Source organism: Oncorhynchus mykiss, chromosome 2 (genome assembly GCF_013265735.2).
Source record: "Oncorhynchus mykiss isolate Arlee chromosome 2, USDA_OmykA_1.1, whole genome shotgun sequence".
Lineage (NCBI taxonomy): Eukaryota > Metazoa > Chordata > Actinopteri > Salmoniformes > Salmonidae > Oncorhynchus > Oncorhynchus mykiss.
Window position 1 is genome coordinate 6912089 of NC_048566.1, and position 27582 is coordinate 6939670.

The 27582-nt window shown below is 45.2% G+C and overlaps 1 protein-coding gene across 2 annotated transcripts; it reads left to right on the forward strand.

Moving 5' to 3' along the window:
- stk31 (serine/threonine kinase 31) lies at positions 1-26662 on the forward strand. Of its 2 annotated transcripts, XM_036936541.1 has the most exons (27): positions 1-337; positions 541-588; positions 686-738; positions 909-1007; positions 1104-1172; positions 5287-5445; positions 5648-5770; positions 5863-6074; positions 6177-6324; positions 6424-6549; positions 8476-8508; positions 9705-9820; positions 10014-10170; positions 10388-10513; positions 10773-10955; positions 11301-11423; positions 11794-11913; positions 13009-13140; positions 18682-18783; positions 19532-19612; positions 19873-19998; positions 20370-20501; positions 21013-21099; positions 22040-22189; positions 23652-23783; positions 24103-24177; positions 24353-26662. In XM_036936541.1, exons 2-27 carry the CDS (start codon positions 570-572, stop codon positions 24452-24454), a joined length of 2985 nt encoding a protein of 994 aa, XP_036792436.1. In that variant the 5' UTR covers positions 1-337; positions 541-569; the 3' UTR covers positions 24455-26662. The 2 variants fall into 2 exon arrangements, with proteins under 2 accessions (XP_036792436.1, XP_036792443.1); XM_036936548.1 differs by lacking the exon at positions 8476-8508 and having other exon boundaries at positions 2-337.
- The last annotated feature ends 920 nt before the right edge of the window (positions 26663-27582 follow it).

Sequence of the window (27582 nt, forward strand, 5' to 3'; positions counted from 1 at the left end):
TTTTTACTGCTCTAATTACGTTGGTAACCAGTTTATAATAGCAATAAGGCACCTCGGGAGTTTGTTGTATATGGCTACTATACCACGGCTACGGGCTGTATCCAGGCACTCCGCGTTGCGTCAGGTTTAAGAACAGCCCTTGGCCGTGGTATATTGGCAATATACCACACCCCCTCGTCCTTATCGCTTTAATATGTACTACACATTATTTACACCTGCTAAGAGACCCACTGTAGAGTATCACAGAAAAAAATGTGTCTTCGAGGGGCCGGTTTTTCCATGAACCGCTTGACCTCAGCATGAGGTTTACAGAAGACCCATATCAAGATCCAAACAGGTGAGATTATTAGGTTGACCTACTGTAATTAAAAATATGTTTGTCTGTTTCCACGGTAACTTCATGGACAACATCTGTTTTTTAGAACAAATGATTTCTCCAAAAACTTGAATTTATAAATGGATAGATTTCACGTTTGCCTAGCCAGGGAGCCGTAGCCATGCATTCTAGCGCAGTATCATGTTGTGTTTTGTATATCACAGCCAATCAACCTATAAACATAGACCAATGAATGATGGACGGTGAGAATAGTGAGTATTCTTTTTGTCGTCTAAATATTTCTATAACTATCCACTTAATTATGACAAATATCCTTCGCGTATTAATACTGGTTTCATTTCATTTTAGTGGAGCTTGTTGGTGTAACACACGTTTTGGACGCCATTACGTTTTGGGCACAGGTAGCTAACTCCACGTAGCACATGCCACTATTGAATTAATTAACGTTAGAACTTTGGTTGAACATTTCACCTGTTGATTGATCCATTTGATTTACACAAGAACACCAAAGAAATGTAACCCAAACATGTACACAGTAAACTCCCATCTGTTTGTTTGTTATGTGTTGTAGAATGTCAAGGACGATCAAGCCATTGAAAACATAAGAAAAGCCTTGGCAGACAAATGCCCCACAGCCCCAAGGGTACTTGGAAGTCCCAATCCTCAGAAGGTAAAGAAAGGTAGAACCTAGACTTGGAGTGATGGAGAAGAGAGAAACCATTATCATTGGATTCATACATTGCATCTATCTTGTGTTTGCATCTAGATTTATGGGGCAGTCTTCTCTGAGGACAGCTGTTGGTACAGGTGCAAGGTTCTGCAGCAGACTGATAATGTGAGTCAATGAGTGTCTGGATACTACCCACATGGCACAATATTCCCTATAAAGTGCACTACTTTTGACCAGAGCCCTATGGGGAATTTGGGACACGCTGACCATCTCGCAGTTTGGAAAAGCGTGAGGGTGATGTGAGGGTGCTTATCAATGTATCATTGTGGTTCATATCTTCATTCTGACACAAGCATGATCTGAGGCTGTGCTGATGTCATTCTGACACAAGCATGATCTGAGGCTGTGCTGATGTCATTCTGACACAAGCATGATCTGAGGCTGTGCTGATGTCATTCTGACACAAGCATGATCTGAGGCTGTGCTGATGTCATTCTGACACAAGCATGATCTGAGGCTGTGCTGATGTCATTCTGACACAAGCATGATCTGAGGCTGTGGTGATGTCATTCTGACACAAGCATGATCTGAGGCTGTGGTGATGTCATTCTGACACAAGCATGATCTGAGGCTGTGGTGATGTCATTCTGACACAAGCATGATCTGAGGCTGTGGTGATGTCATTCTGACACAAGCATGATCTGAGGCTGTGGTGATGTCATTCTGACACAAGCATGATCTGAGGCTGTGCTGATGTCATTCTGACACAAGCATGATCTGAGGCTGTGCTGATGTCATTCTGACACAAGCATGATCTGAGGCTGTGCTGATGTCATTCTGACACAAGCATGATCTGAGGCTGTGCTGATGTCATTCTGACACAAGCATGATCTGAGGCTGTGCTGATGTCATTCTGACACAAGCATGATCTGAGGCTGTGCTGATGTCATTCTGACACAAGCATGATCTGAGGCTGTGCTGATGTCATTCTGACACAAGCATGATCTGAGGCTGTGGTGATGTCATTCTGACACAAGCATGATCTGAGGCTGTGGTGATGTCATTCTGACACAAGCATGATCTGAGGCTGTGCTGATGTCATTCTGACACAAGCATGATCTGAGGCTGTGCTGATGTCATTCTGACACAAGCATGATCTGAGGCTGTGCTGATGTCATTCTGACACAAGCATGATCTGAGGCTGTGCTGATGTCATTCTGACACAAGCATGATCTGAGGCTGTGCTGATGTCATTCTGACACAAGCATGATCTGAGGCTGTGCTGATGTCATTCTGACACAAGCATGATCTGAGGCTGTGCTGATGTCATTCTGACACAAGCATGATCTGAGGCTGTGCTGATGAGATCCTGGTATGGAAGTTAAGTGGTTAGACATGTAATAGATTTAGACAGATTTGGAATTGCAGCTGGTGTGTAAACCCCCCTGGGACATAATACTGCAGGCTGTTGTTTAGTTTATCTCGGGATGATGTGCTAACTGACGTGAGGAGGCTGTGGTGATGACTGGTGTGAGGAGGCTGTGGTGATGACTGGTGTGAGGAGGCTGTGGTGATGACTGGTGTGAGGAGGCTGTGGTGATGACTGACGTGAGGAGGCAGTGGTGATGACTGACGTGAGGAGGCTGTGGTGATGACTGACGTGAGGAGGCTGTGGTGATGACTGACGTGAGGAGGCTGTGGTGATGACTGACGTGAGGAGGCTGTGGTGATGACTGACGTGAGGAGGCTGTGGTGATGACTGACGTGAGGAGGCTGGCTGTGGTGATGACTGACGTGAGGAGGCTGGCTGTGGTGATGACTGACGTGAGGAGGCTGGCTGTGGTGATGACTGACGTGAGGAGGCTGGCTGTGGTGATGACTGACGTGAGGAGGCTGGCTGTGGTGATGACTGACGTGAGGAGGCTGGCTGTGGTGATGACTGACGTGAGGAGGCTGGCTGTGGTGATGACTGACGTGAGGAGGCTGGCTGTGGTGATGACTGACGTGAGGAGGCTGGCTGTGGTGATGACTGACGTGAGGAGGCTGGCTGTGGTGATGACTGACGTGAGGAGGCTGTGGTGATGACTGACGTGAGGAGGCTGTGGTGATGACTGACGTGAGGAGGATGTGGTGATGACTGACGTGAGGAGGATGTGGTGATGACTGACGTGAGGAGGCTGTGGTGATGACTGACGTGAGGAGGCTGTGGTGATGACTGACGTGAGGAGGCTGTGGTGATGACTGACGTGAGGAGGCTGTGGTGATGACTGACGTGAGGAGGCTGTGGTGATGACTGACGTGAGGAGGCTGTGGTGATGACTGACGTGAGGAGGCTGTGGTGATGACTGACGTGAGGAGGCTGGCTGTAGTGATGACTGACGTGAGGAGGCTGGCTGTGGTGATGACTGACGTGAGGAGGCTGGCTGTGGTGATGACTGACGTGAGGAGGCTGGCTGTGGTGATGACTGACGTGAGGAGGCTGGCTGTGGTGATGACTGACGTGAGGAGGCTGGCTGTGGTGATGACTGACGTGAGGAGGCTGGCTGTGGTGATGACTGACGTGAGGAGGCTGGCTGTGGTGATGACTGACGTGAGGAGGCTGGCTGTGGTGATGACTGACGTGAGGAGGCTGGCTGTGGTGATGACTGACGTGAGGAGGCTGGCTGTGGTGATGACTGACGTGAGGAGGCTGGCTGTGGTGATGACTGACGTGAGGAGGCTGGCTGTGGTGATGACTGACGTGAGGAGGCTGGCTGTGGTGATGACTGACGTGAGGAGGCTGTGGTGATGACTGACGTGAGGAGGCTGTGGTGATGACTGACGTCAGGAGGCTGTGGTGATGACTGACGTCAGGAGGCTGTGGTGATGACTGACGTGAGGAGGCTGGCTGTGGTGATGACTGACGTGAGTAGGCTGGCTGTGGTGATGACTGACGTGAGGAGGCTGGCTGTGGTGATGACTGACGTGAGGAGGTTCTGGTGATGACTGACGTGAGGAGGCTGTGGTGATGACTGACGTGAGGAGGCTGTGGTGATGACTGACGTGAGGAGGATGTGGTGATGACTGACGTGAGGAGGATGTGGTGATGACTGACGTGAGGAGGCTGGCTGTGGGGATGACTGACGTGAGGAGGCTGGCTGTGGGGATGACTGACGTGAGGAGGCTGGCTGTGGTGATGACTGACGTGAGGAGGTTCTGGTGATGACTGACGTGAGGAGGCTGTGGTGATGACTGACGTGAGGAGGATGTGGTGATGACTGACGTGAGGAGGATGTGGTGATGACTGACGTGAGGAGGATGTGGTGATGACTGACGTGAGGAGGCTGTGGTGATGACTGACGTGAGGAGGCTGTGGTGATGACTGACGTGAGGAGGATGTGGTGATGACTGACGTGAGGAGGCTGTGGTGATGACTGACGTGAGGAGGCTGGCTGTGGGGATGACTGACGTGAGGAGGCTGGCTGTGGTGATGACAGACGTGAGGAGGCTGGCTGTGGTGATGACTGACGTGAGGAGGCTGGCTGTGGTGATGACTGACGTGAGGAGGTTCTGGTGATGACTGACGTGAGGAGGCTGTGGTGATGACTGACGTGAGGAGGATGTGGTGATGACTGACGTGAGGAGGCTGTGGTGATGACTGACGTGAGGAGGCTGTGGTGATGACTGACGTGAGGAGGCTGTGGTGATGACTGACGTGAGGAGGCTGTGGTGATGACTGACGTGAGGAGGCTGTGGTGATGACTGACGTGAGGAGGATGTGGTGATGACTGACGTGAGGAGGATGTGGTGATGACTGACGTGAGGAGGCTGTGGTGATGACTGACGTGAGGAGGCTGTGGTGATGACTGACGTGAGGAGGATGTGGTGATGACTGACGTGAGGAGGATGTGGTGATGACTGGCGTGAGGAGGCTGTGGTGATGACTGACGTGAGGAGGCTGTGGTGATGACTGACCTGAGGAGGCTGTGGTGCTGGCTGTGGTGCTGACTGACGTGAGGAGGCTGGCTGTGGTGCTGACTGGCGTGAGGAGGCTGGCTGTGGTGCTGACTGGCGTGAGGAGGCTGGCTGTGGTGCTGACTGGCGTGAGGAGGCTGGCTTTAGTGCTGACTGATTATGTATCCAACTTGTCTTTAAAAGAAACATTGTTTCCAAATGGCACCCTATTCCCTATAGTGCCCTACTTATCCCTATAGGCCCTGGTCAAAAGTAGTGCATTATATAGGGAATAGGATGTCATTTGGGATGCAGACTGACATTCCAATCTCCACCTTGTGTCCAGTTTCACGTGTCCTACATTGACTATGGGAACACAGAGTTAGTCAGTCGGTCAGCTCTGGTGGAGCTGCCAGGGGATCTACAGGCACCTTGTCTGGCCAAGAAGTACAAGTTCCAGGGCTTCAGTGTGTCCACTGACCAAGACTCAGCACATTTCCTGCAGGTACTCTGTTCCTCTCCATGTGCTGTCATTAATGTCTATGTGGAAATATGGCAGGTCCCCCTCGCAAAATAGGATTCTTATCTTAAGGGTTCGTGTTTAGTATTTGGTGTCATACATGTGTGAATGGGTTGACACATTGCGATGTATTTTCAGTAGAGTCCTTCTGCTCACAAAATGTGCATTGTCTTGTTTTGCTCTTTAGGGAAAGGCCTTCCTTCAGAATCTGATCTATGGGAAGAAGGTCCGTATCCAGAAGAAGTCTGTCTGCTTGGACGGGACCGTCCTGGTCCAGGCCTTTCAGGGAAACCTGGACATCGGTGAAGAGGTCCTCAAACAAACCTCTGTCTGTTACGTCCTGTAAGGAGTTATTATGACTCAAGGCACATCTTGAAAACTGACAATAAAACGCTCTCTTAGGTTTTGAAGATGAAGTTCGCCAAGTTCACCCTCCCGGGGAGTAACCGTGAGGGCCCCATGTCTGTGCGGGCCCTGCAGGAGTCCCATTGCCCGTGGCCTCAGCGGGTGTTGGATTGGCCTAGCCCCCAGGGGGATGGGGACATGCCTGGCTCTACAGTCTGCATGCCCAAACTACGGCCTGCTTTCCCCGACCAGAGTCCCCTTTCAATGAAGTAAGATACCTGTCTGTCTGTTCCTCTGGGATAATGAAGTAAGACACCCGTCTGTCTAGGACTGTGTTTTCTGTCAGCCTGTGTGTTTTAACTCCTGCTCAGGGAGAAGAGCAAGGCCACAGCCCAGCATGCTGCCAACCTAATGAAGAAGATGGACCAGGAGCTGGTGGAGGAGAACCAGAGGCTGAAGGCAGAACGAGAGACCCAGCGCAGGGAGGACCAGCTGAGAGACAGCCTCTCAGAGCTCCAGGTTGAACAAACAGAGTGGAGAGACACACTGACACACTCATACGGCAAGCTTTCCAGGACATTAGTTATGTATGAGTATCATCTTGTGTTGTCATTTCAGAAGTTGAAAGAGGAGACTGTTAATTATGCTAAAGAGGCAGAGAGATGGAAGGTGGAGAGGAACACACTCCAGAACCAATCAGAGCAGCTGGAGAAACACCTGCAAGTTGCCAAACAGGAAGTGCAGGTGAGACTGGTGTCGTATGGAGCAGATTTCTACTAGTCAATTGTCCCTGAGCACCTGCTCATGAACACATAGCATTAAGAAGTCAACATACAATTCTCACCACAGCACATTAACAAGTCAACATTAAATCCTCAGCACATCAACCATTCAACCCACAGCACATTAACGAGTCTACATTCAACTCTCACCACAGCACATTAACGCGTCTACATTCAACTCTCACCACAGCACATTCAACTCTCACCACAGCACATTCAACCCTCACCACAGCACATTCAACCCTCACCACAGCACATTCAATCCTCACCACAGCACATTCAACCCTCACCACAGCACATTAACGCGTCTACATTCAACCCTCACCACAGCACATTCAACCCTCACCACAGCACATTAACGCGTCTACATTCAACTCTCACCACAGCACATTAACGAGTCTACATTCAACCCTCACCACAGCACATTAACGCGTCTACATTCAACTCTCACCACAGCACATTAACGAGTCTACATTCAACCCTCACCACAGCACATTCAACCCTCACCACAGCACATTAACGAGTCTACATTCAACCCTCACCACAGCACATTAACGAGTCTACATTCAACACTCACCACAGCACATTCAACCCTCACCACAGCACATTAACGAGTCTACATTCAACCCTCACCACAGCACATTAACGAGTCTACATTCAACCCTCACCACAGCACATTAACGAGTCTACATTCAACCCTCACCACAGCACATTAACGAGTCTACATTCAACCCTCACCACATCACATTAACGAGTCTACATTCAATCCTCACCACAGCACATTCAACCCTCACCACACCTAATCTAAGGATTTCACATGACTGGAAATACAGATATGCATCTGTTGGTAACAGAAAAGGTAAAAAAAAAGAAAAAAAATAGGGGCGTGGTGGATCAGAGAACCAGTCAGTATCTGGAGTGACCACCATTTGCCTCATGCGGAGTGACACCTCTCCTTCGCATAGAGTTGATCAGGCTGTTGATTGGCCTGTGGAATGTTGTCCAACTCATTAATGGCTGTGCCGAGTTGCTGGATATTGGAGGGAACTGGAACACGCTGTCGTACACGTCGATCCAGAGCATCCCACACATGCTCAATGGGTAACATGTCTGGCAAGTATGAGGCAATGGAAGGACTGGGACATTCATTCGTGAAGAGCACACTTCTCCAGCATGCCAGTTGCCATCAAAGGTGAGTATTTACCCACTCAAGTCGGTTACGACACCAAACTGGTTAGGTCAAGTCTCTGGTGAGGACGACGAACACGCAGATGAGCTTCCCTGAGAAATTATTTGGTTGTGCAAACCCACAGTTTCATCAAATTAAGAAGTTGGATGTGGAGGTCCTGGGCTGGCGTGGTTACACAAGGTTTGTGGTTTTGAGGCCGGTTGGACGTACTGCAAATTCTCAAAAACTATGTTGCAGGCGGCTTATGGTAGAGGAGTTAACATTAAATTCTCTGGCAACAGCTCTGGTGGACATTCCTGCAGTCAGCATGCCAATTGCATGCTCCCCCAGAACTTGAGACATCGGTGGCATCGTGTTGTGTGACAAAACTGCACATTTTAGAGTGGCTTTTTATTGTCCCCAGCACAAGGTGCACCTGTATAATGATCATGCTGTTTAATACACTAATTGATATGCCACACCTGTCAGGTGGATGGATTATTTTGGCAAAGTGGAAATGCTCACTAACAGCGATGTAAACACATTTGTGCACAAAATCTGAGAAAAATAAGCTTTTTGTGCATATGGGAAAAAAATTGTATTTTATTTCAACTCATGAAACATGGGACCAACACTTTACATGTTGCGTTTATATTTTTGTTCAGTGTACAATGCAAATGTTTGGCTTTGTCCTCAACAATGTTTTTGTTTTTTTGGCAGGGTCCTAAGTTTGGAAGGGACATGGTAGTGCAGGTATGAGGTTTTAAGGGGATCGACCTGGGTCTGGTTTCCGAAAAGCATCTTAATGCTAAGTTCATCGATAGAACCTTCCTAGGAACATTGCTAAATCTCCCAGCTGTTTCCCCAAACCATCTTTAGTAAAGTTGCACTTGAAAACTCACTGTCTTTACAATTGAACAAGAAAAATATAAAAATATGCTTAAAATGAGAACCTAGATGACTGCATTATTTAAAAAAATAAATTAAGCTGATATCATATTGATATGTAATGTTCTGTCTGTCATTGTTGCCTCAATATATTTCATGTGTAACAACGTGTGCCAATGAATGAGTGCATTATGGAATAAGCCGCCTCCAATACTTGCAGCCATTAGCTGATAATATCTCTAGGATCTGATCTGTCGTCAGTAATTGTAGAATAATTCTAATGTTAAGGTCAGATTTGAATGGAGAAAAGCTGATCACCCACTGGGCAGAGACGTCAGTTAAAAGTTTGATTTGCATTTGGTTGAGTTGTCAACTAACCGTGAATTCAACGTGAAATCCACGACAAATGTCACCATGTCATTGGATTTAGGTTAATAAAAGTTGGGTGAAAAAAACACTAAAATGCCCTTACATTGATGAGTTTTTGCAAATTCAATCAGTTTCCCACGTTGATTTAACTTCATCACATAGATTTTTGGGATTGAAATGGCATGGAAACAATGTTGATTCAACCAGATTTTGCCCAGTGGGCCGAGAGCAGCACTGCCTTTTCTTTCAGTATCAACGCGTTGCCCAACGCACTTAGCGAACGCTCTTTCTGCCTGGTGTTTTGGGGAACGTATGTTACATCTTCGGCTGTTGCAGGAAAGATGAGTAGTTAAAACACTTGTAAACCTAAATTCCAACGCTATCGGGAAGCCGGGCCCTGGGTTATAGTTAGAATGAATGTTATGAAAGACTGAAGGAACGTGAAGGTAGATAATGTGGCTAATGTCCTCATTGGCGGCATAAACAATGTAGCAGGTGTCTTGTGGATGTATTCCTCCTGTCACCATTGACTTTTTTTTAAGATAAAAAAAATAAAAATAACACTATTGTTGGAAAAGTTAGCATTTCACTGTCAATCTACATCTGTTGTTTCTAAAGCATGTGACATACGATTTGATTTGTGCTACTGTGTCTCTGTCTTTGGTGTTTTGAATGCTTCTCCCTGTGTTTAGGCTATGAGGGGACAGTTAAAGAAGAAGGAGAAGCAAGTGGATAAGCTCCTGGACTCAGCGGTGGCTGAACGGTTCTGTCGACTGGCTGAGAGAGTCGATTCTCTGAGAGGATTAAGGTACTGTGATGGTCTGGGTGGCAAATAGCGCCCTATATAGTGCACTCTGGTCGAAAGTAGTGCACTATATGGTAATGAGGTACCATTCCCCCTGTTTTTAATTTAATTTTTTTTTTTTTTACAATTCAACATTTCACTTTGAGTAACTCTTTCTATTGATTTGCATTATCGTGGTTTTATTTCTACTGGACAGAGAGAGAAACCCAGGTAACACGGATAGCGACAAGCTTACGGAGTCTATCAACATTGTCATAAACAACAGCATCTCTGCCCCGGTTGCCATGGAGAAGCTGGAGTCGGCATGGAGAGATTACAGCCTGGCTCAGGAGAAACTCAAGGCCTGTCAGACGGTCAGTCTGCATCCTACTATTAATGTGTGCATCCAAAATGGCACCCTATTCCCTATTTAGTGCACTACTTTAGACCAGGGCCCATAGTGGTCTGGTTGAAAGTAGTGCACTAAATCGGGAATATGTTGCCATTTGGGACACAAAGACACGTGTCTCATCAGATCAGAATACAGTTTCTCATCAGTGAAATGACCATGTTTTGGCGTCCATTTTGCAGAAGGAGCAGCTTGGGGATCTGATAGACAACCGGAATAAGGTGCGAGGTGTTCTGACTGCCACTGTAGAGTCCTTCCTTCAGGAGGCTGAGTGTTTGCCAGTCAGACAACGCATGGACAAACTGGAGGTACTGAAAATGAAAACTAGGATTCTGTCATCTGAATATATTTTTTTCATTCAACATTCCAAATATGTGAAGTGGGTTTGTTATTTCTAGATGACCTTACAGGATTGGGGTTATATCAAGGCTATCAGCTGAACATGCTCTGATGCATCAACACCTAAGGATGTGGCACAAATAGCACCCTATTCCCTACATAGTGCTCTATATAGGGTATTATTTGGGACGTGTGCTATGATCAAGCTGTTGTTCCCTTGTGTTACAGGAGGTGAGCTCCTCCCTGACTGCAGTGTTTGGTCCAGCCTCTATGGAGGGTGATGTTGGAGAGCAGGCCTTTGAGCAGTACTGCCAGTGGAGGACTCAGAGGAGTCAGCTCACCAGCTCTGTCAGAGACGGGACGGACAAGGCCCTCCAGGCCCTGTGTACCTGGTCGGAGAACGTTGGCAAGGTACAGAATGACCCGGTACCGTTTTGGTTTGGGTGAACTGAGGATGAAGAAACTTTTAAAAAAGAGAGTGGGTTTATTTCTCCCAAGCTTTTGTGTGTACTGTGAAGGGTGGGAAGGGGAAACAACTGTTCTCTTTACTAAAGGGATTGAAGATTTGCCCACGGAACATGATTTGACATGTAATTGTTCTCCAGGTCTTCCTGGGTATGGAACTGTACAGTTAGAGCCGGTTTCCCGGACACAGATTAAGCCTCGTGGACTAAGAAACATGTTCATGTTCAAAAGGTTTTTTTAGTTAAGCATTGGGCTTGTCTGGGAAATCCTAATCCTCCAATGTCCCTTCAGTTTTTCTGCCTGTCAGCTAACACAGTGGTGGGAGTGAATGACATCGTGGACGGAGTGAATGAGCTGCTGAAGCAGGCAGAGAACAACGTGGCCAAGGAGCTGGACTCTCCCCTGTCAGTCGGGGTGAGTTTGGTTGCATTCCAAATGGCACCCTATTCCCTTTATAGTTCACTACTTTTGACCAGGGCCCATATCTCACCTGTCCAGCTACATGTCAGTGAGTCTTATGGTGCTTTGAAGACAACTAGGAAACATGACGTCAGTGATCTTCAGGGCGGAAAGTTGGAGCTTTAGAAAGATGAGTTTCCTGACTTGGAATTCTGAGTTGGGTGACCGTTCAAAACTACTAGCTCCCCCCCCCCCCCACGAGTTCCCAGTGGTCTTAAACACACTGAAGTCTGAGATTTCTCTGTTATTTTGAACACAGCATTACCTCATCGTCGTGTTTTTTTACTCTGTTTGTTTGTTGTTGACTTGTTTGTTTACTCAACAGGAGCAGAACAACCATGAGACCAAGGCAGTGTCCAACGCTTTCCACAAAGTCATGCAGCACATTCAGAGTGAGCAGAGTCTGCTGAGTGACATTATGGAGAAATATCTGCTCAACACCAAGGTGAGAGAATTGTTTTCGATATTTAAAGTGGTTACTTACCAGATTTTCCAGAAATCAAGGTTGGAAGATTCCCATAATTGTGAGGGAATATGCAGGAAATCCGGAATCATCCAACCAAGATTTCTGGAAAACCTCAAAGTTTCCCTTCATGCTGCGAGTAGATCTGAGTAGATATTGCTGTTTGTCTTTAACCATATAGCTTCTCTTTCTGCTGTGTCAGAACACTAGCAGTCTGGAGATGTGCTCTTATCTCTCAAACTGATGTTTTCTCCTTTATCAAGGATGTTCTATTCAGTTTGTGTTCTATTCAGTTTGTGTTCTATTCAGTTTGTGTTCTATTCAGTTTGTGTTCTATTCAGTTTGTGTTCTATTCCGTTTGTGTTCTATTCCGTTTGTGTTCTATTCCGTTTGTGTTCTATTCCGTTTGTGTTCTATTCCGTTTGTGTTCTATTCCGTTTGTGTTCTATTCCGTTTGTGTTCTATTCCGTTTGTGTTCTATTCCGTTTGTGTTCTATTCCGTTTGTGTTCTATTCCGTTTGTGTTCTATTCCGTTTGTGTTCTATTCCGTTTGTGTTCTATTCCGTTTGTGTTCTATTCCGTTTGTGTTCTATTCCGTTTGTGTTCTATTCCGTTTGTGTTCTATTCCGTTTGTGTTCTATTCCGTTTGTGTTCTATTCCGTTTGTGTTCTATTCCGTTTGTGTTCTATTCCGTTTGTGTTCTATTCCGTTTGTGTTGCATTCTGTTTGTGTTCTATTCAGTTTGTGTTGCATTCCGTTTGTGTTCTATTCCGTTTGTGTTGCATTCCGTTTGTGTTCTATTCCGTTTGTGTTCTATTCCGTTTGTGTTCTATTCCGTTTGTGTTCTATTCCGTTTGTGTTCTATTCCGTTTGTGTTCTATTCCGTTTGTGTTGCATTCCGTTTGTGTTCTATTCCGTTTGTGTTCTATTCCGTTTGTGTTCTATTCCGTTTGTGTTCTATTCCGTTTGTGTTGCATTCTGTTTGTGTTCTATTCAGTTTGTGTTGCATTCCGTTTGTGTTCTATTCCGTTTGTGTTCTATTCCGTTTGTGTTGCATTCTGTTTGTGTTCTATTCAGTTTAAGGGTGAGATGCTACAGTGGCAGAATACTAGCCCGACTCCAGACTCTCTGTTCTCTGTGAAGAAACGTATCCGCAGCCTGAGGGCTCAGCTGAGGTGGAGACAGGTGGAGGAGGCCAGTCTGGAGGAGGTGAGAGACGAGGAAGTCTATTTAGTGTCCTACTTTTGACCGTGGCTCATAAATCAGGCTGCAGTGTTAGTTGTACAGATCATTCATACAAAGGGCTTTGACTTGTCAAACAGGGCAGAAAGCGAACACGATATGGTTCCTTATTAATGCAATATGTTTCCCATTTCCTTATTAATTCAGCCATTTACTTAGATAACTAGCTAGTTCAATTTAAGGGTCACCCTAATGCAGAATGCTATGCTTTTCACACAGGTAAAGAAATGTAAATCTCATAAGAAATATCTTGCTGCGTCTTGTAAATGCAGATATGAAATGCTTCTTATTGTAATTTCTGTTCGGCATCAAACTAATTTCGTTCTTCAGTTGCTCTTCTCCACTCGGATGAGAATTCATGAACGGGCAGCAGAGACAGCACTCTGACTGATGTGTAGCTACTGTTCTCCATCATTCTATCAGCAGACAGCACTCTGACTGATGTGTAGCTACTGTTCTCCATCATTCTATCAGCAGACAGCACTCTGACTGATGTGTAGCTACTGTTCTCCATCATTCTATCAGCAGACAGCACTCTGACTGATGTGTAGCTACTGTTCTCCATCATTCTATCAGCAGACAGCACTCTGACTGATGTGGAGCTACTGTTCTCCATCATTCTATCAGCAGACAGCACTCTGACTGATGTGGAGCTAATGTTCTCCATCATTCTATCAGCAGACAGCACTCTGACTGATGTGGAGCTAATGTTCTCCATCATTCTATCAGCAGACAGCACTGACTGATGTGTAGCTACTGTTCTCCATCATTCTATCAGCAGACAGCACTCTGACTGATGTGTAGCTACTGTTCTCCATCATTCTATCAGCAGACACCACACTGACTGATGTGTAGCTACTGTTCTCCATCATTCTATCAGCAGACAGCACTACTGTTCTCCATCATTCTATCAGCAGACAGCACTCTGACTGATGTGTAGCTACTGTTCTCCATCATTCTATCAGCAGACAGCACTCTGACTGATGTGTAGCTACTGTTCTCCATCATTCTATCAGCAGACAGCACTCTGACTGATGTGTAGCTACTGTTCTCCATCATTCTATCAGCAGACAGCACTACTGTTCTCCATCATTCTATCAGCAGACAGCACTCTGACTGATGTGTAGCTACTGTTCTCCATCATTCTATCAGCAGACAGCACTCTGACTGATGTGTAGCTACTGTTCTCCATCATTCTATCAGCAGACAGCACTCTGACTGATGTGTAGCTACTGTTCTCCATCATTCTATCAGCAGACAACACTCTGACTGATGTGGAGCTACTGTTCTCCATCATTCTATCAGCAGACAGCTCTCTGACTGATGTGTAGCTACTGTTCTCCATCATTCTATCAGCAGACAGCACTCTGACTGATGTGGAGCTACTGTTCTCCATCATTCTATCAGCAGACAACACTCTGACTGATGTGGAGCTACTGTTCTCCATCATTCTATCAGCAGACAGCTCTCTGACTGATGTGTAGCTACTGTTCTCCATCATTCTATCAGCAGACAGCACTCTGACTGATGTGGAGCTACTGTTCTCCATCATTCTATCAGCAAACAACACTCTGACTGATGTGGAGCTACTGTTCTCCATCATTCTATCAGCAGACAGCTCTCTGACTGATGTGTAGCTACTGTTCTCCATCATTCTATCAGCAGACAGCACTCTGACTGATGTGGAGCTACTGTTCTCCATCATTCTATCAGCAGACAGCACTCTGACTGATGTGTAGCTACTGTTCTCCATCATTCTATCAGCAGACAACACTCTGACTGATGTGGAGCTACTGTTCTCCATCATTCTATCAGCAGACAGCTCTCTGACTGATGTGTAGCTACTGTTCTCCATCATTCTATCAGCAGACAGCACTCTGACTGATGTGGAGCTACTGTTCTCCATCATTCTATCAGCAGACAGCACTCTGACTGATGTGTAGCTACTGTTCTCCATCATTCTATGAGCAGACAGCACTCTGACTGATGTGGAGCTAATGTTCTCCATCATTCTATCAGCAGACAGCACTCTGAATGATGTGGAGCTAATGTTCTCCATCATTCTATCAGCAGACAGCACTGACTGATGTGTAGCTACTGTTCTCCATCATTCTATCAGCAGACAGCACTGACTGATGTGTAGCTACTGTTCTCCATCATTCTATCAGCAGACAGCACTCTGACTGATGTGTAGCTACTGTTCTCCATCATTCTATCAGCAGACAGCACTCTGACTGATGTGTAGCTACTGTTCTCCATCATTCTATCAGCAGACAGCACTCTGACTGATGTGGAGCTACTGTTCTCCATCATTCTATCAGCAGACAGCACTCTGAATGATGTGGAGCTACTGTTCTCCATCATTCTATCAGCAGACAGCACTCTTGACTGATGTGGAGCTACTGTTCTCCATCATTCTATCAGCAGACAGCACTCTGACTGATGTGGAGCTACTGTTCTCCATCATTCTATCAGCAGACAACACTCTGACTGATGTGTAGCTACTGTTCTCCATCATTCTATCAGCAGACAGCACTCTGACTGATGTGGAGCTACTGTTCTCCATCATTCTATCAGCAGACAGCACTCTGACTGATGTGTAGCTACTGTTCTCCATCATTCTATCAGCAGACAGCACTCTGACTGATGTGTAGCTACTGTTCTCCATCAGCTTTTTCATTGAAAGCTCATTTACTTGTGTGTCTGCCAGCCAAATAGTGTTACACTTCTGTTGTAAATTACGCTATTGTCTGATGAATGTGTTGTACTAATGTATTGTCTGATGGTGTTGTACTAATGTAGTGTCTGATGAAGGTGTTGTACTAATGTATTGTCTGATGAAGGTGTTGTACTAATGTAGTGTCTGATGGAGGTGTTGTACTAATGTAGTGTCTGATGAAGGTGTTGTACTAATGTAGTGTCTGATGAAGGTGTTGTACTAATGTAGTGTCTGATGAAGGTGTTGTACTAATGTAGTGTCTGATGAAGGTGTTGTACTAATGTAGTGTCTGATGGAGGTGTTGTACTAATGTAGTGTCTGATGGAGGTGTTTTACTAATGTAGTGTCTGAAGGTGTTGTACTAATGTAGTGTCTGATGAAGGTGTTGTACTAATGTAGTGTCTGATGAAGGTGTTGTACTAATGTAGTGTCTGATGGAGGTGTTTTACTAATGTAGTGTCTGAAGGTGTTGTACTAATGTAGTGTCTGATGAAGGTGTTGTACTAATGTAGTGTCTGATGAAGGTGTTGTACTAATGTAGTGTCTGATGAAGGTGTTGTACTAATGTAGTGTCTGATGGAGGTGTTTTACTAATGTAGTGTCTGAAGGTGTTGTACTAATGTAGTGTCTGATGAAGGTGTTGTACTAATGTAGTGTCTGATGGAGGTGTTGTACTAATGTAGTGTCTGATGAAGGTGTTGTACTAATGTAGTGTCTGATGGAGGTGTTTTACTAATGTAGTGTCTGATGAAGGTGTTTTACTAATGTAGTGTCTGAAGGTGTTGTACTAATGTAGTGTCTGATGAAGGTGTTGTACTAATGTAGTGTCTGATGAAGGTGTTGTACTAATGTAGTGTCTGATGGAGGTGTTTTACTAATGTAGTGTCTGAAGGTGTTGTACTAATGTAGTGTCTGATGAAGGTGTTGTACTAATGTAGTGTCTGATGGAGGTGTTGTACTAATGTAGTGTCTGATGAAGGTGTTGTACTAATGTAGTGTCTGATGGAGGTGTTTTACTAATGTAGTGTCTGATGAAGGTGTTGTACTAATGTAGTGTCTGATGGAGGTGTTGTACTAATGTAGTGTCTGATGAAGGTGTTGTACTAATGTAGTGTCTGATGAAGGTGTTGTACTAATGTATTCTGTGAAGGAAAACTAGTTGCATGCTCCTGATCACTATTGAAGCAAAACAAACAAAGACTTTCAATATAAAACAGGTTCATGTCAACACACAGCTGGACTCACCTGCTCCCGTTTTCTCCTGTTGTGCCATTTACAAACAAACACGTGACTGTCTCAACTGTTCTGGGGAACTACGGTGAGCTTCATAATGTGACTGTCTCAACTGTTCTGGGGAACTACGGTGAGCTCCATAATGTGACTGTCTCAACTGTTCTGGGGAACTACGGTGAGCTTCATAATGTGACTGGCTCAACTGTTCTGGGGAACTACGGTGAGCTTCATAATGTGACAGGCTCAACTGTTCTGGGGAACTACGGTGAGCTTCATAATGTGACTGTCTCAACTGTTCTGGGGAACTACGGTGAGCTTCATAATGTGACTGGCTCAACTGTTCTGGGGAACTACGGTGAGCTTCATAATGTGACTGTCTCAACTGTTCTGGGGAACTACGGTGAGCTCCATAATGTGACTGTCTCAACTGTTCTGGGGAACTACGGTGAGCTTCATAATGTGACCGTCTCAACTGTTCTGGGGAACTACGGTGAGCTCCATAATGTGACTGTCTCAACTGTTCTGGGGAACTACGGTGAGCTTCATAATGTGACCGTCTCAACTGTTCTGGGGAACTACGGTGAGCTCCATAATGTGACTGTCTCAACTGTTCTGGGGAACTACGGTGAGCTTCATAATGTGACTGTCTCAACTGTTCTGGGGAACTACGGTGAGCTTCATAATGTGACTGTCTCAACTGTTCTGGGGAACTACGGTGAGCTCCATAATGTGACTGTCTCAACTGTTCTGGGGAACTACGGTGAGCTTCATAATGTGACTGTCTCAACTGTTCTGGGGAACTACGGTGAGCTTCATAATGTGACTGTCTCAACTGTTCTGGGGAACTACGGTGAGCTTCATAATGTGACTGTCTCAACTGTTCTGGGGAACTACGGTGAGCTTCATAATGTGACTGTCTCAACTGTTCTGGGGAACTACGGTGAGCTTCATAATGTGACTGTCTCAACTGTTCTGGGGAACTACGGTGAGCTTCATAATGTGACTGTCTCAACTGTTCTGGGGAACTACGGTGAGCTTCATAATGTGACAGGTGAAATGATCAATGCGATCATCTTCCTCTCCTAACGAATTGCACAAGTTGACTGCAGGTTTTACTTAAGTAGCCACAAATATAAAGATGTATTGAAACACTTCAACTTCCAGTATTAACATCATCCTATCACTAAAATATGTACAAAAGCACAGACTGACCGGCCTGCTCTGCACTAATACTATGGCTGAACATGCTGTAGATGACGAAAGTGGAGACATGGAGAATAGTTCTGTATTGAAAAACTTCCCCAAAATATTTTACAAACGGTATTGAAAAACCAATCTTTGGCCATTTCCAAATCCCCTGGTATACGGTATACCAGCCAAGCCTATAGGATGCCGTCTGGAACACAGTCCCAGAACAGCTGGCTTGTCTGCGGAGGATACCCAGCTCATTTGCTCAATTTGTATAGGTATAATGGCAGAATGATTTCCTGTGAATGCAGTAGTGATTAGAGTGGTAATATAGCAAAGGGAGGTTTATTAATGGTTTCTCCTGTCAGGCTGAAGACTTTGACCTAACGGAGATTCTGAAGAAGAAGGAAGAGATTGCTGAGACCAGAAACACTCTTTTCCATGAAATCGGTCAAGAAAGAAAAGAATATGTATGTTACATGTTCCAACATCATTCTGTCATTCTAATTCTGTCATTTATATGTTCTGTCATTCTAATTCTGTCATTCTAATTCTGTCATATGTGCTGTCATTCTAATTCTGTCATATGTTCTGTCATTCTAATTCTGTCATATGTTCTGTCATTCTAATTCTGTCATTCTAATTCTGTCATTCTAATTCTGTCATTCTAATTCTGTCATATGTTCTGTCATTCTAATTCTGTCATGTTCTGTCATTCTAATTCTGTCATCTGTTCTGTCATTCTAATTCTGTCATTCTAATTCTGTCATATGTTCTGTCATTCTAATTCTGTCATCTGTTCTGTCATTCTAATTCTGTCATTCTAATTCTGTCATTCTAATTCTGTCATATGTTCTGTCATTCTAATTCTGTCATCTGTTCTGTCATTCTAATTAGGTCATATGTTCTATCATTCTAATTCTGTCATATGTTCTGTCATATGTTCTGTCATTCTAATTCTGTCATTCTAATTCTGTCATATGTTCTATCATTCTAATTCTGTCATATGTTCTGTCATATGTTCTGTCATATGTTCTGTCATATGTTCTGTCATTGTAATTCTGTCATATGTTCTGTCATTCTAATTCTGTCATATGTTCTGTCAAATGTTCTGTCATTGTAATTCTGTGTTCCAACTAAGTCCAGGAACACTTCCACAATGTGTAAGTTCCACTCATCACACCCCTCCCTAATAGCTGTGTCATGTTTGTGTTGTAGATGAAGCTCAGTGCTCTGGCTGAAGGCTGCTGTCCTGAGCTCCCCCTGCTCTACCCTGAGGCAGACATCCACAGCCACATGGTGAGAGACAACCTGAGTCCTGACTGATCCAACTATACCTCTGTACAAGACCATATGGAAACCAGGACATGGTCACATTGTGCTGCAGTTCTGTCTCCTAGTGGAGATCTGTGAATGTGTCCAGTATTATTTCACTGTGTTCCTAATTACCATGTTCTCATCATGTATGTATTATTAGCAGCACCTACGTATTTCACAGATGTTAGTATGATGACCACAACCGTGTGTGTGTGTGTGTGTGTGTGTGTGTGTGTGTGCAGAGCTCTGGAGGTCTGGTGGTGAAGAGTCTGGACAGGGACATGTTTGACGCTGAGCCCATGAAGGAGCTGAGTGGACGCAGGCCTCTGGTCTGTACTGAGTTCCAGGGACAGAGGGTCATACTCAAGGTAACCCCCTTTTCACACACCTTTTTAGGTCTACGTCCCAAATAGCACCCTATTCTCTATATAGTGCACTACTTTTGACTAGGGCCCCATAGCGCTCTGGTTAAAAGTAGTGCACTGTATATGGAATAGGGTGCCATATGGGAGTTAGAGTTCCACATTTACACAATGTTTTTAACCTGTAAGGCTGTCAGGCTGAAATGTGAGCAAACATTTTGAAACAGAATGATTGTTCTTTTTGAACATGTTCAGGTATTACTGTTCCTGTTTAAAGACGTTTTGATCTCGTTTAGTGCCAACTGAAACACCCCGGTCTTTAGACAGAGGTTTAGTTGTTATGCTTATTGGTGGTTTGTGTCTGGTTTCCCTGTCAGGGTTACACTGTGAATGAGGAGGCAGAGGCCAGAGTGTTGGAGAGAACCACCCAGTTTCACAGAACCAGGACTCAGCGGGAGAGTCAGACTGACACTGGAATACTCCCTCTTCTGGCACTGTTCTTTGGCAAGGTACTGCTCACTCAGCTTCCCTGTCCCGACCCAGTCACTAAGCTTCATATGTCTTCCTGTCTTACAAGCCACATGTTTCATGATTTGAGGAACTTGACTTAAAGACATGTTTATGCATGATCTGAAAATGCGGTCGGAGGCTTCGTATGGAGGGTGTGATGTAATTGCGGAGCCTCCTGATGAGGCGTGCAGAGGCCAAGTCGAGCTCTGTACCGCATCGCCGTGAGCCTCCCAAATTTTGTAACAATGCAGAGGGCTCTGTTTAGCTCTGCGTTGACATGATTGGTTGACAGTAGGTGGGGGCGTAACGTCCTGTGTAAACACACACACTTCCTTCACAACAGCTCTGCTCCCCTAAGCGTGGGAAGTATGAAAGCCCTGAAGTCTGTGGAGGCTACATCGTAGTGAATGTTGTACAACCACTTCAGATGTCTGATTGACCAGGCAGAACATTTTAGAGAGGTCGTGTTCTGCATTTGTCATGATGTCACTATGAACCCTTCTCTTCCAGTCAGACCCTCTTGCCTATGTGATGGTGCCATACTTCCCCAATGGAAGTCTCTGGGCTGTTCAGGCTGCCAAACCCCTAACAACCTCAGTGAGTTCTCTCAACTACCTTCCTCATATTTCACGTTTAGAGTTACAAAACTCTCCCAAAATTCCCAGGTTTCCAGAAATTTCAGTTGGAGGATTCCCCTTCTTCCAACATAGTTTTCTGGGAAATCGGGCAGTTTTGGAACCTTATTCACATGCCCTTGTTTTGTAGTAGTATAACACATTGACCTACTGTCCTGTCTCTCTCATCAGGAGACTGGTAGTGTAACACATTGACCTAATGTCCTGTCTCTCCCATCAGGAGACTGGTAGTATAACATATTGACCTACTGTCCTGTCTCTCCCATCAGGAGACTGGTAGTATAACATATTGACCTACTGTCCTGTCTCTCCCATCAGGAGACTGGTAGTATAACACATTGACCTACTGTCCTGTCTCTCCCATCAGGAGACTGGTAGTATAACACATTGACCTACTGTCCTGTCTCTCCCATCAGGAGACTGGTAGTATAACACATTGACCTACTGTCCTGTCTCTCCCATCAGGAGACTGGTAGTATAACACATTGACCTACTGTCCTGTCTCTCCCATCAGGAGACTGGTAGTATAACACATTGACCTACTGTCCTGTCTCTCCCATCAGGAGACTGGTAGTATAACACATTGACCTACTGTCCTGTCTCTCCCATCAGGAGACTGTGTATAACATATTGACCTACTGTCCTGTCTCTCCCATCAGGAGACTGGTAGTGTAACACATTGACCTACTGTCCTGTCTCTCCCATCAGGAGACTGGTAGTATAACACATTGACCTACTGTCCTGTCTCTCCCATCAGGAGACTGGTAGTATAACACATTGACCTACTGTCCTGTCTCTCCCATCAGGAGACTGTGTATAACATATTGACCTACTGTCCTGTCTCTCCCATCAGGGGACTGGTAGTATAACACATTGACCTCCTGTCCTGTCTCTCCCATCAGGAGACTGTGAAGGTGATGAGAGGCGTGGCCAGGGGCCTCCAGGCCCTCCACGCTGCAGGTGTCACCCATGCCTCCCTCAACCCCAACAACGTCTTCGTCCTCCACCGACACCAAGGCATGGTGGGAGACTACGACTTCATAAAGACTCCTGTGAGTAGCCTTTCCTCCATCCTAACGTGGAAGCTAAAGAAACGCACACCTGTTTAGGAGAGGTGCTGGCTAGAGGAGTAGAACACCTGTTTAGGAGAGGTGCTGGCTAGAGGAGTAGAACACCTGTTTAGGAGAGGTGCTGGCTAGTGGAGTAGAACACCTGTTTAGGAGAGGTGCTGGCTAGTGGAGTAGAACACCTGTTTAGGAGAGGTGCTGGCTAGAGGAGTAGAACACCTGTTTAGGAGAGGTGCTGGCTAGTGGAGTAGAACACCTGTTTAGGAGAGGTGCTGGCTAGTGGAGTAGAACACCTGTTTAGGAGAGGTGCTGGCTAGTGGAGTAGAACACCTGTTTAGGAGAGGTGCTGGCTAGTGGAGTAGAACACCTGTTTAGGAGAGGTGCTGGCTAGAGGAGTAGAACACCTGTTTAGGAGAGGTGCTGGCTAGTGGAGTAGAACACCTGTTTAGGAGAGGTGCTGGCTAGTGGAGTAGAACACCTGTTTAGGAGAGGTGCTGGCTAGTGGAGTAGAACACCTGTTTAGGAGAGGTGCTGGCTAGTGGAGTAGAACACCTGTTTAGGAGAGGTGCTGGCTAGTGGAGTAGAACACCTGTTTAGGAGAGGTGCTGGCTAGTGGAGTAGAACACCTGTTTAGGAGAGGTGCTGGCTAGTGGAGTAGAACACCTGTTTAGGAGAGGTGCTGGCTAGTGGAGTAGAACACCTGTTTAGGAGAGGTGCTGGCTAGTGGAGTAGAACACCTGTTTAGGAGAGGTGCTGGCTAGAGGAGTAGAACACCTGTTTAGGAGAGGTGCTGGCTAGAGGAGTAGAACACCTGTTTAGGAGAGGTGCTGGCTAGTGGAGTAGAACACCTGTTTAGGAGAGGTGCTGGCTAGAGGAGTAGAACACCTGTTTAGGAGAGGTGCTGGCTAGTGGAGTAGAACACCTGTTTAGGAGAGGTGCTGGCTAGTGGAGTAGAACACCTGTTTAGGAGAGGTGCTGGCTAGTGGAGTAGAACACCTGTTTAGGAGAGGTGCTGGCTAGTGGAGTAGAACACCTGTTTAGGAGAGGAACTGCCTATTACTTCAAATTAAAGAACTGCACACTAGGAGCTCAGATGTAATAATTTAATAACCAACGTTTCAACAGACAACTGTCTTCATCAGGGTATAATGACAGACACTGCGGGGTGACTCGTTTATATAGTGTCAACGGACACACACAGGTGTCTGTAATCATGGCCGGGTGTGGCCTGATCATTGGTTAATTCTCAGATATAAAAAATAACATACATAAAACATGAATGGACAGCACAACCCTAATTTACCACATCTCTCTCATCAAACAGAAACAACTGTTTTCCCCCTCCATTTTAAATACACTATCTCATGTACCTTGGTTTCTTTTACACCTGTCTGAATGAGCGCTACGTATGGTTGTTTCATGGTTGTACCTACCATGTCGGTTCCAGGTACAGAGGGCAGTGGACAGTGGGATGGTGGCCGGCTCTATCAGCCTGGTTGCCCCAGAGCTCCGTCAGACACAAGGCACACCTCCTACTCCAGCCTGTGACATGTACTCCTACGGCTGCCTGCTGTTCTGGGTAAAACGCCTTCATGTTGCCCTCTCTGTAGATCAGCCCAGGTCTCTGTATAACACAAGATGGATGGCTCTATAGCTCGTGGTCAAGCAGCTTTGGGACAGAGTGGAATACAGCAGGAATTGATATGTATTTTAAGGGGTTTCAGGGGAACTCTGACATGTCATACAGGAGAAATCATTAGCAGAAGTTAATGATAGCATTGAATATTCATCCGGAGAGACTCTAGGAGATGTGAACAATAGACTTGTTGAAAAGAAGCTCTCCGTAAGCAGTTGGGTCCATACCATTTATTTTTTGGCATCAACAACTCTGTCTGCAGCTGCATGCCCCAGGGTTCAACGGGGATCTGGATAGTGGCAGCAGACTGGCCCTGGATATCAGCGGAGTGAAACTGGTCAGTAACCCTGGTGGCCTTTTCATGCTTCAATTCATTTAGAATGCATTTTATTTTTGCTCCCAAAGTACAGGTCAGTTTTAATTAGGAGAATAAAACATGTCATTTTTAACACACTTTCCATTGATAGACAATCACAAAGTGCTTAAAGGATGTTGTGTGTCCTCTTGTCCAGGAGGACAAACTCCAAGCCCTGCTGTCTAAGCTGCTGGTGTGTGTTGGAAGACTGACTGCTGCTGAGACCCTGGCTGATGACTACTTCCTGTCTGACCAGTAACCAGGCAACTGGTACATACTGGGATAGTTTGGTTGACAGTTTTACTTTAATACTAGCCTGGGTAGCCTTGGTAATGTCTGTTTAGCTAACATTCCACTCCGTGACATGCCAAATATGGTTTACCAGTACCCAGACTACTTCAATACTACAATGTTTTGTTGATCTCCCAATATAAAAGCACAATATATTTGTCAGTCTGCTGATTTAAAAGCACAGAATCATGTTTAGCTGTATATTATTTTCCTTTTTAAATGTTCTGTTCAGTAACTAGGTGATGTTGGAGTACCCTGTCTTGCAGTTGTCACTTTCTAGAGGAAATAAAAGACACGTTCTGAGATGGACCTGATCTTTATGGACCTGGTCTGTATGGACCTGGTCTGTATGGACCTGGTCTGTATGGACCTGATCTGTATGGACCTGATCTGTATGGACCTGGTCTCATTTAGAACTCAAAGGGAACCACCACCAGCACAATGCTTTCGGTTCTAAGACATTAGTTAGAGTTTTTGCTGCTGTGTACTCTTTAACACTAGTTCTGTGCTCTGTTGCTGACTGTCTCCTGACTTGCCTGATTGGGATGTTGTCAGCATCAATCTACTGTAAAATCTCTGAAAATCCCTTGGAAAACGCTCCCCTGAGAAAATTGTTATCATTACATGTTTTCTCACCCTTCACTGGTTGAAAACTATGGTCAGATTTTTGTGCCCCCTACGTGCCCCTATTTTACAGAACTGCGGGTTGATGGTTTTGCACTCTCTCTAAATGTCCTTTGATTTGGAGAGATTCATTAGAAGTTGGGCTTTTTTTGTTGTTTATTTTCCATCTGTAAAAACACAATGTTCATATTGTATTTTTGTCTCATTCTCATCATTTAATTTCATATCCTCATTTAATTTCATATCCTCATCATTTAATTTCATATCCTCATCATTTAATTTCATATCCTCATCATTTAATTTCATATCCAAACTGCTGGAGTAAAAATACTAAAGATGTTTTGCTTCAATGCCTCATTACATATGGAGCCAGATGTGTATATGGGCTTGTCCTTATCTGGGGATGACTTCCTTAATCTTTGTTGTTCTGATGTGGAACATCAGGCTTCCATGAGAGAGGACTACTGCTGCCCATCTTCTGCCTGTCTGGGAATGGTTACTTCCTTAATCCTTGTTGTTCTGATGTGGAACATCAGGCTTCCATGAGAGAGGACTACTGCTGCCCATCTTCTGCCTGTCTGGGAGGGTTTTCCATGACAGTTAATGGCTCATCAATTTGGGGAGGATCTGTAAGAGTGGTGTCACTGGTTGGAGAATGACCTGTCTGCATTAGGGCTTGTGAGAGATTTATCCAGAGGTCTTCTTTTCCTTCAGGACTGGTGGTGGTCTATCCTTTGAGGAGACTTGCCTTGAAATTGATAGATCAATTATTCATGAGAAATAATGGCTGTCCATTGGGAGTGGTTCTTTACAAAACCTTACCTAACTATAATTTGATTCCCTTTTGCCTAGTGGGTGGCTGTTTGAATCTTATGTGGTAGAAGTCGCTATTTTACATATGGTCAACTTTGAACTTGTCCCAAGTAATGGCTGTTACAGTTTAGCAGATGCTCTTATCCAGAGCAATTAGGATTAAGTTCCTTGCTCAAGGGTACATCGACAGATTCTTCACCTAGTCTGCTTAGAGATTCGAAATCCAGCGATCTTTCGGGTTACTGGCCCAATGCTCTTAACCGCTAGGCTACCTGCTGCCCTGTTGGTTTATGTTGGAGTCTCAGGACGTTGTTGTGATTCAGTGTTTGGAAGAGGCACTATCCCCCTGAAAGATGCATCGTTCTAATAAACTTCACTTTGTAATGGGAAGGGGCTGATGGAGGAAGATGAACAGACAGTTCAGGTAAACACCACTTTTTACTGTTAGGACTTGTCTGCCTGTTTTAAAATACACTTCTCGTCCCCTTTTAGTGTTTTAAACTAACATAAATAAATTCTCATACACCAGAACCACTGGGACATATTGTTCATAAACACGTTTTAATGCAAAATGAACAAATCAACCATCAGTCGATTCAAGATGAGCATCAGCGGTTTTCTAGTGGAAAAACCATTGAAGAGCTTGTCAGGCAAGCAGTTATCTCAAAGTGGGCACTCTTTTTAAATGAAACGTTAAAACTATAAATCCTCTTCAAGCCATTGTCCCTGCCTGGACTCTGGCAGTTGTACAGCAATCTCTCTTATGGACAGATCAATTTAGGTGACCAAGGGGACTGGATGAAAAGCATGCTGTGATCACTGTGACCTCACTCACACATGTCCTCCTGATGCATTAGGTTACCACTCTGGTTCATAATACTCGGTTGTAATACTCTGCTATCCAGATTGGTGTCAGTGATTAGTAAAATAACATACAGTCTAGGGTATAGCTGTAGACAGACTTGCCTCATCAAACTTATGTGATGTTTTTACTATGCAAATTCTCTAAATAATGTTATGGTGATCACTGGAAGTAATGAACCTACTTTGCTGCTTTCTCTAGCTGCTTGGCGTGCATCCAAAATGGCACCTTATTCCTTACATAGTGCACTACAATCAAATCAAATGTATTTATATAGCCCTTCGTACATCAGCTGATATCTCAAAGTGCTGTACAGAAACCCAGCCTAAAACCCCAAACAGCAAGCAATGCAGGTGTAGAAGCACGGTGGCTAGGAAAAACTCCCTAGAAAGGCCAAAACCTAGGAAGAAACCTAGAGAGGAACCAGGCTATGAGGGATGGCCAGTCCTCTTCTGGCTGTGCTGGGTGGAGATTATAACAGAACATGGCCAAGGTGTTTAAATGTTCATAAATGACCAGCATGGTCAAATAATAATAATCACAGTAGTTGTCGAGGGTGCAGCAAGTCAGCACCTCAGGAGTAAATGTCAGTTGGCTTTTCATAGCCGATCATTAAGAGTATCTCTACCACTCCTGCTGTCTCTAGAGAGTTGAAAACAGCAGTTCTGGGACAGGTAGCACGTCCGGTGAACAGGTGAGGATTCCATAGCCGCAGGCAGAACAGTTGAAACTGGAGCAGCAGCACGGCCAGGTGGACTGGGAACAGCAAGGAGTCATCATGCCAGGTAGTCCTGAGG

Bases quoted from the DNA above. Each gene is read 5' to 3' on its own strand.
- stk31 (XM_036936541.1), top strand. The intron at 13,141-18,681 runs GTGAGAGACGAG...TTCTCCTGTCAG, and splicing joins AGGAGGCCAGTCTGGAGGAG to GCTGAAGACTTTGACCTAAC. The intron at 20,502-21,012 runs GTACTGCTCACT...CTTCTCTTCCAG, and splicing joins TGGCACTGTTCTTTGGCAAG to TCAGACCCTCTTGCCTATGT.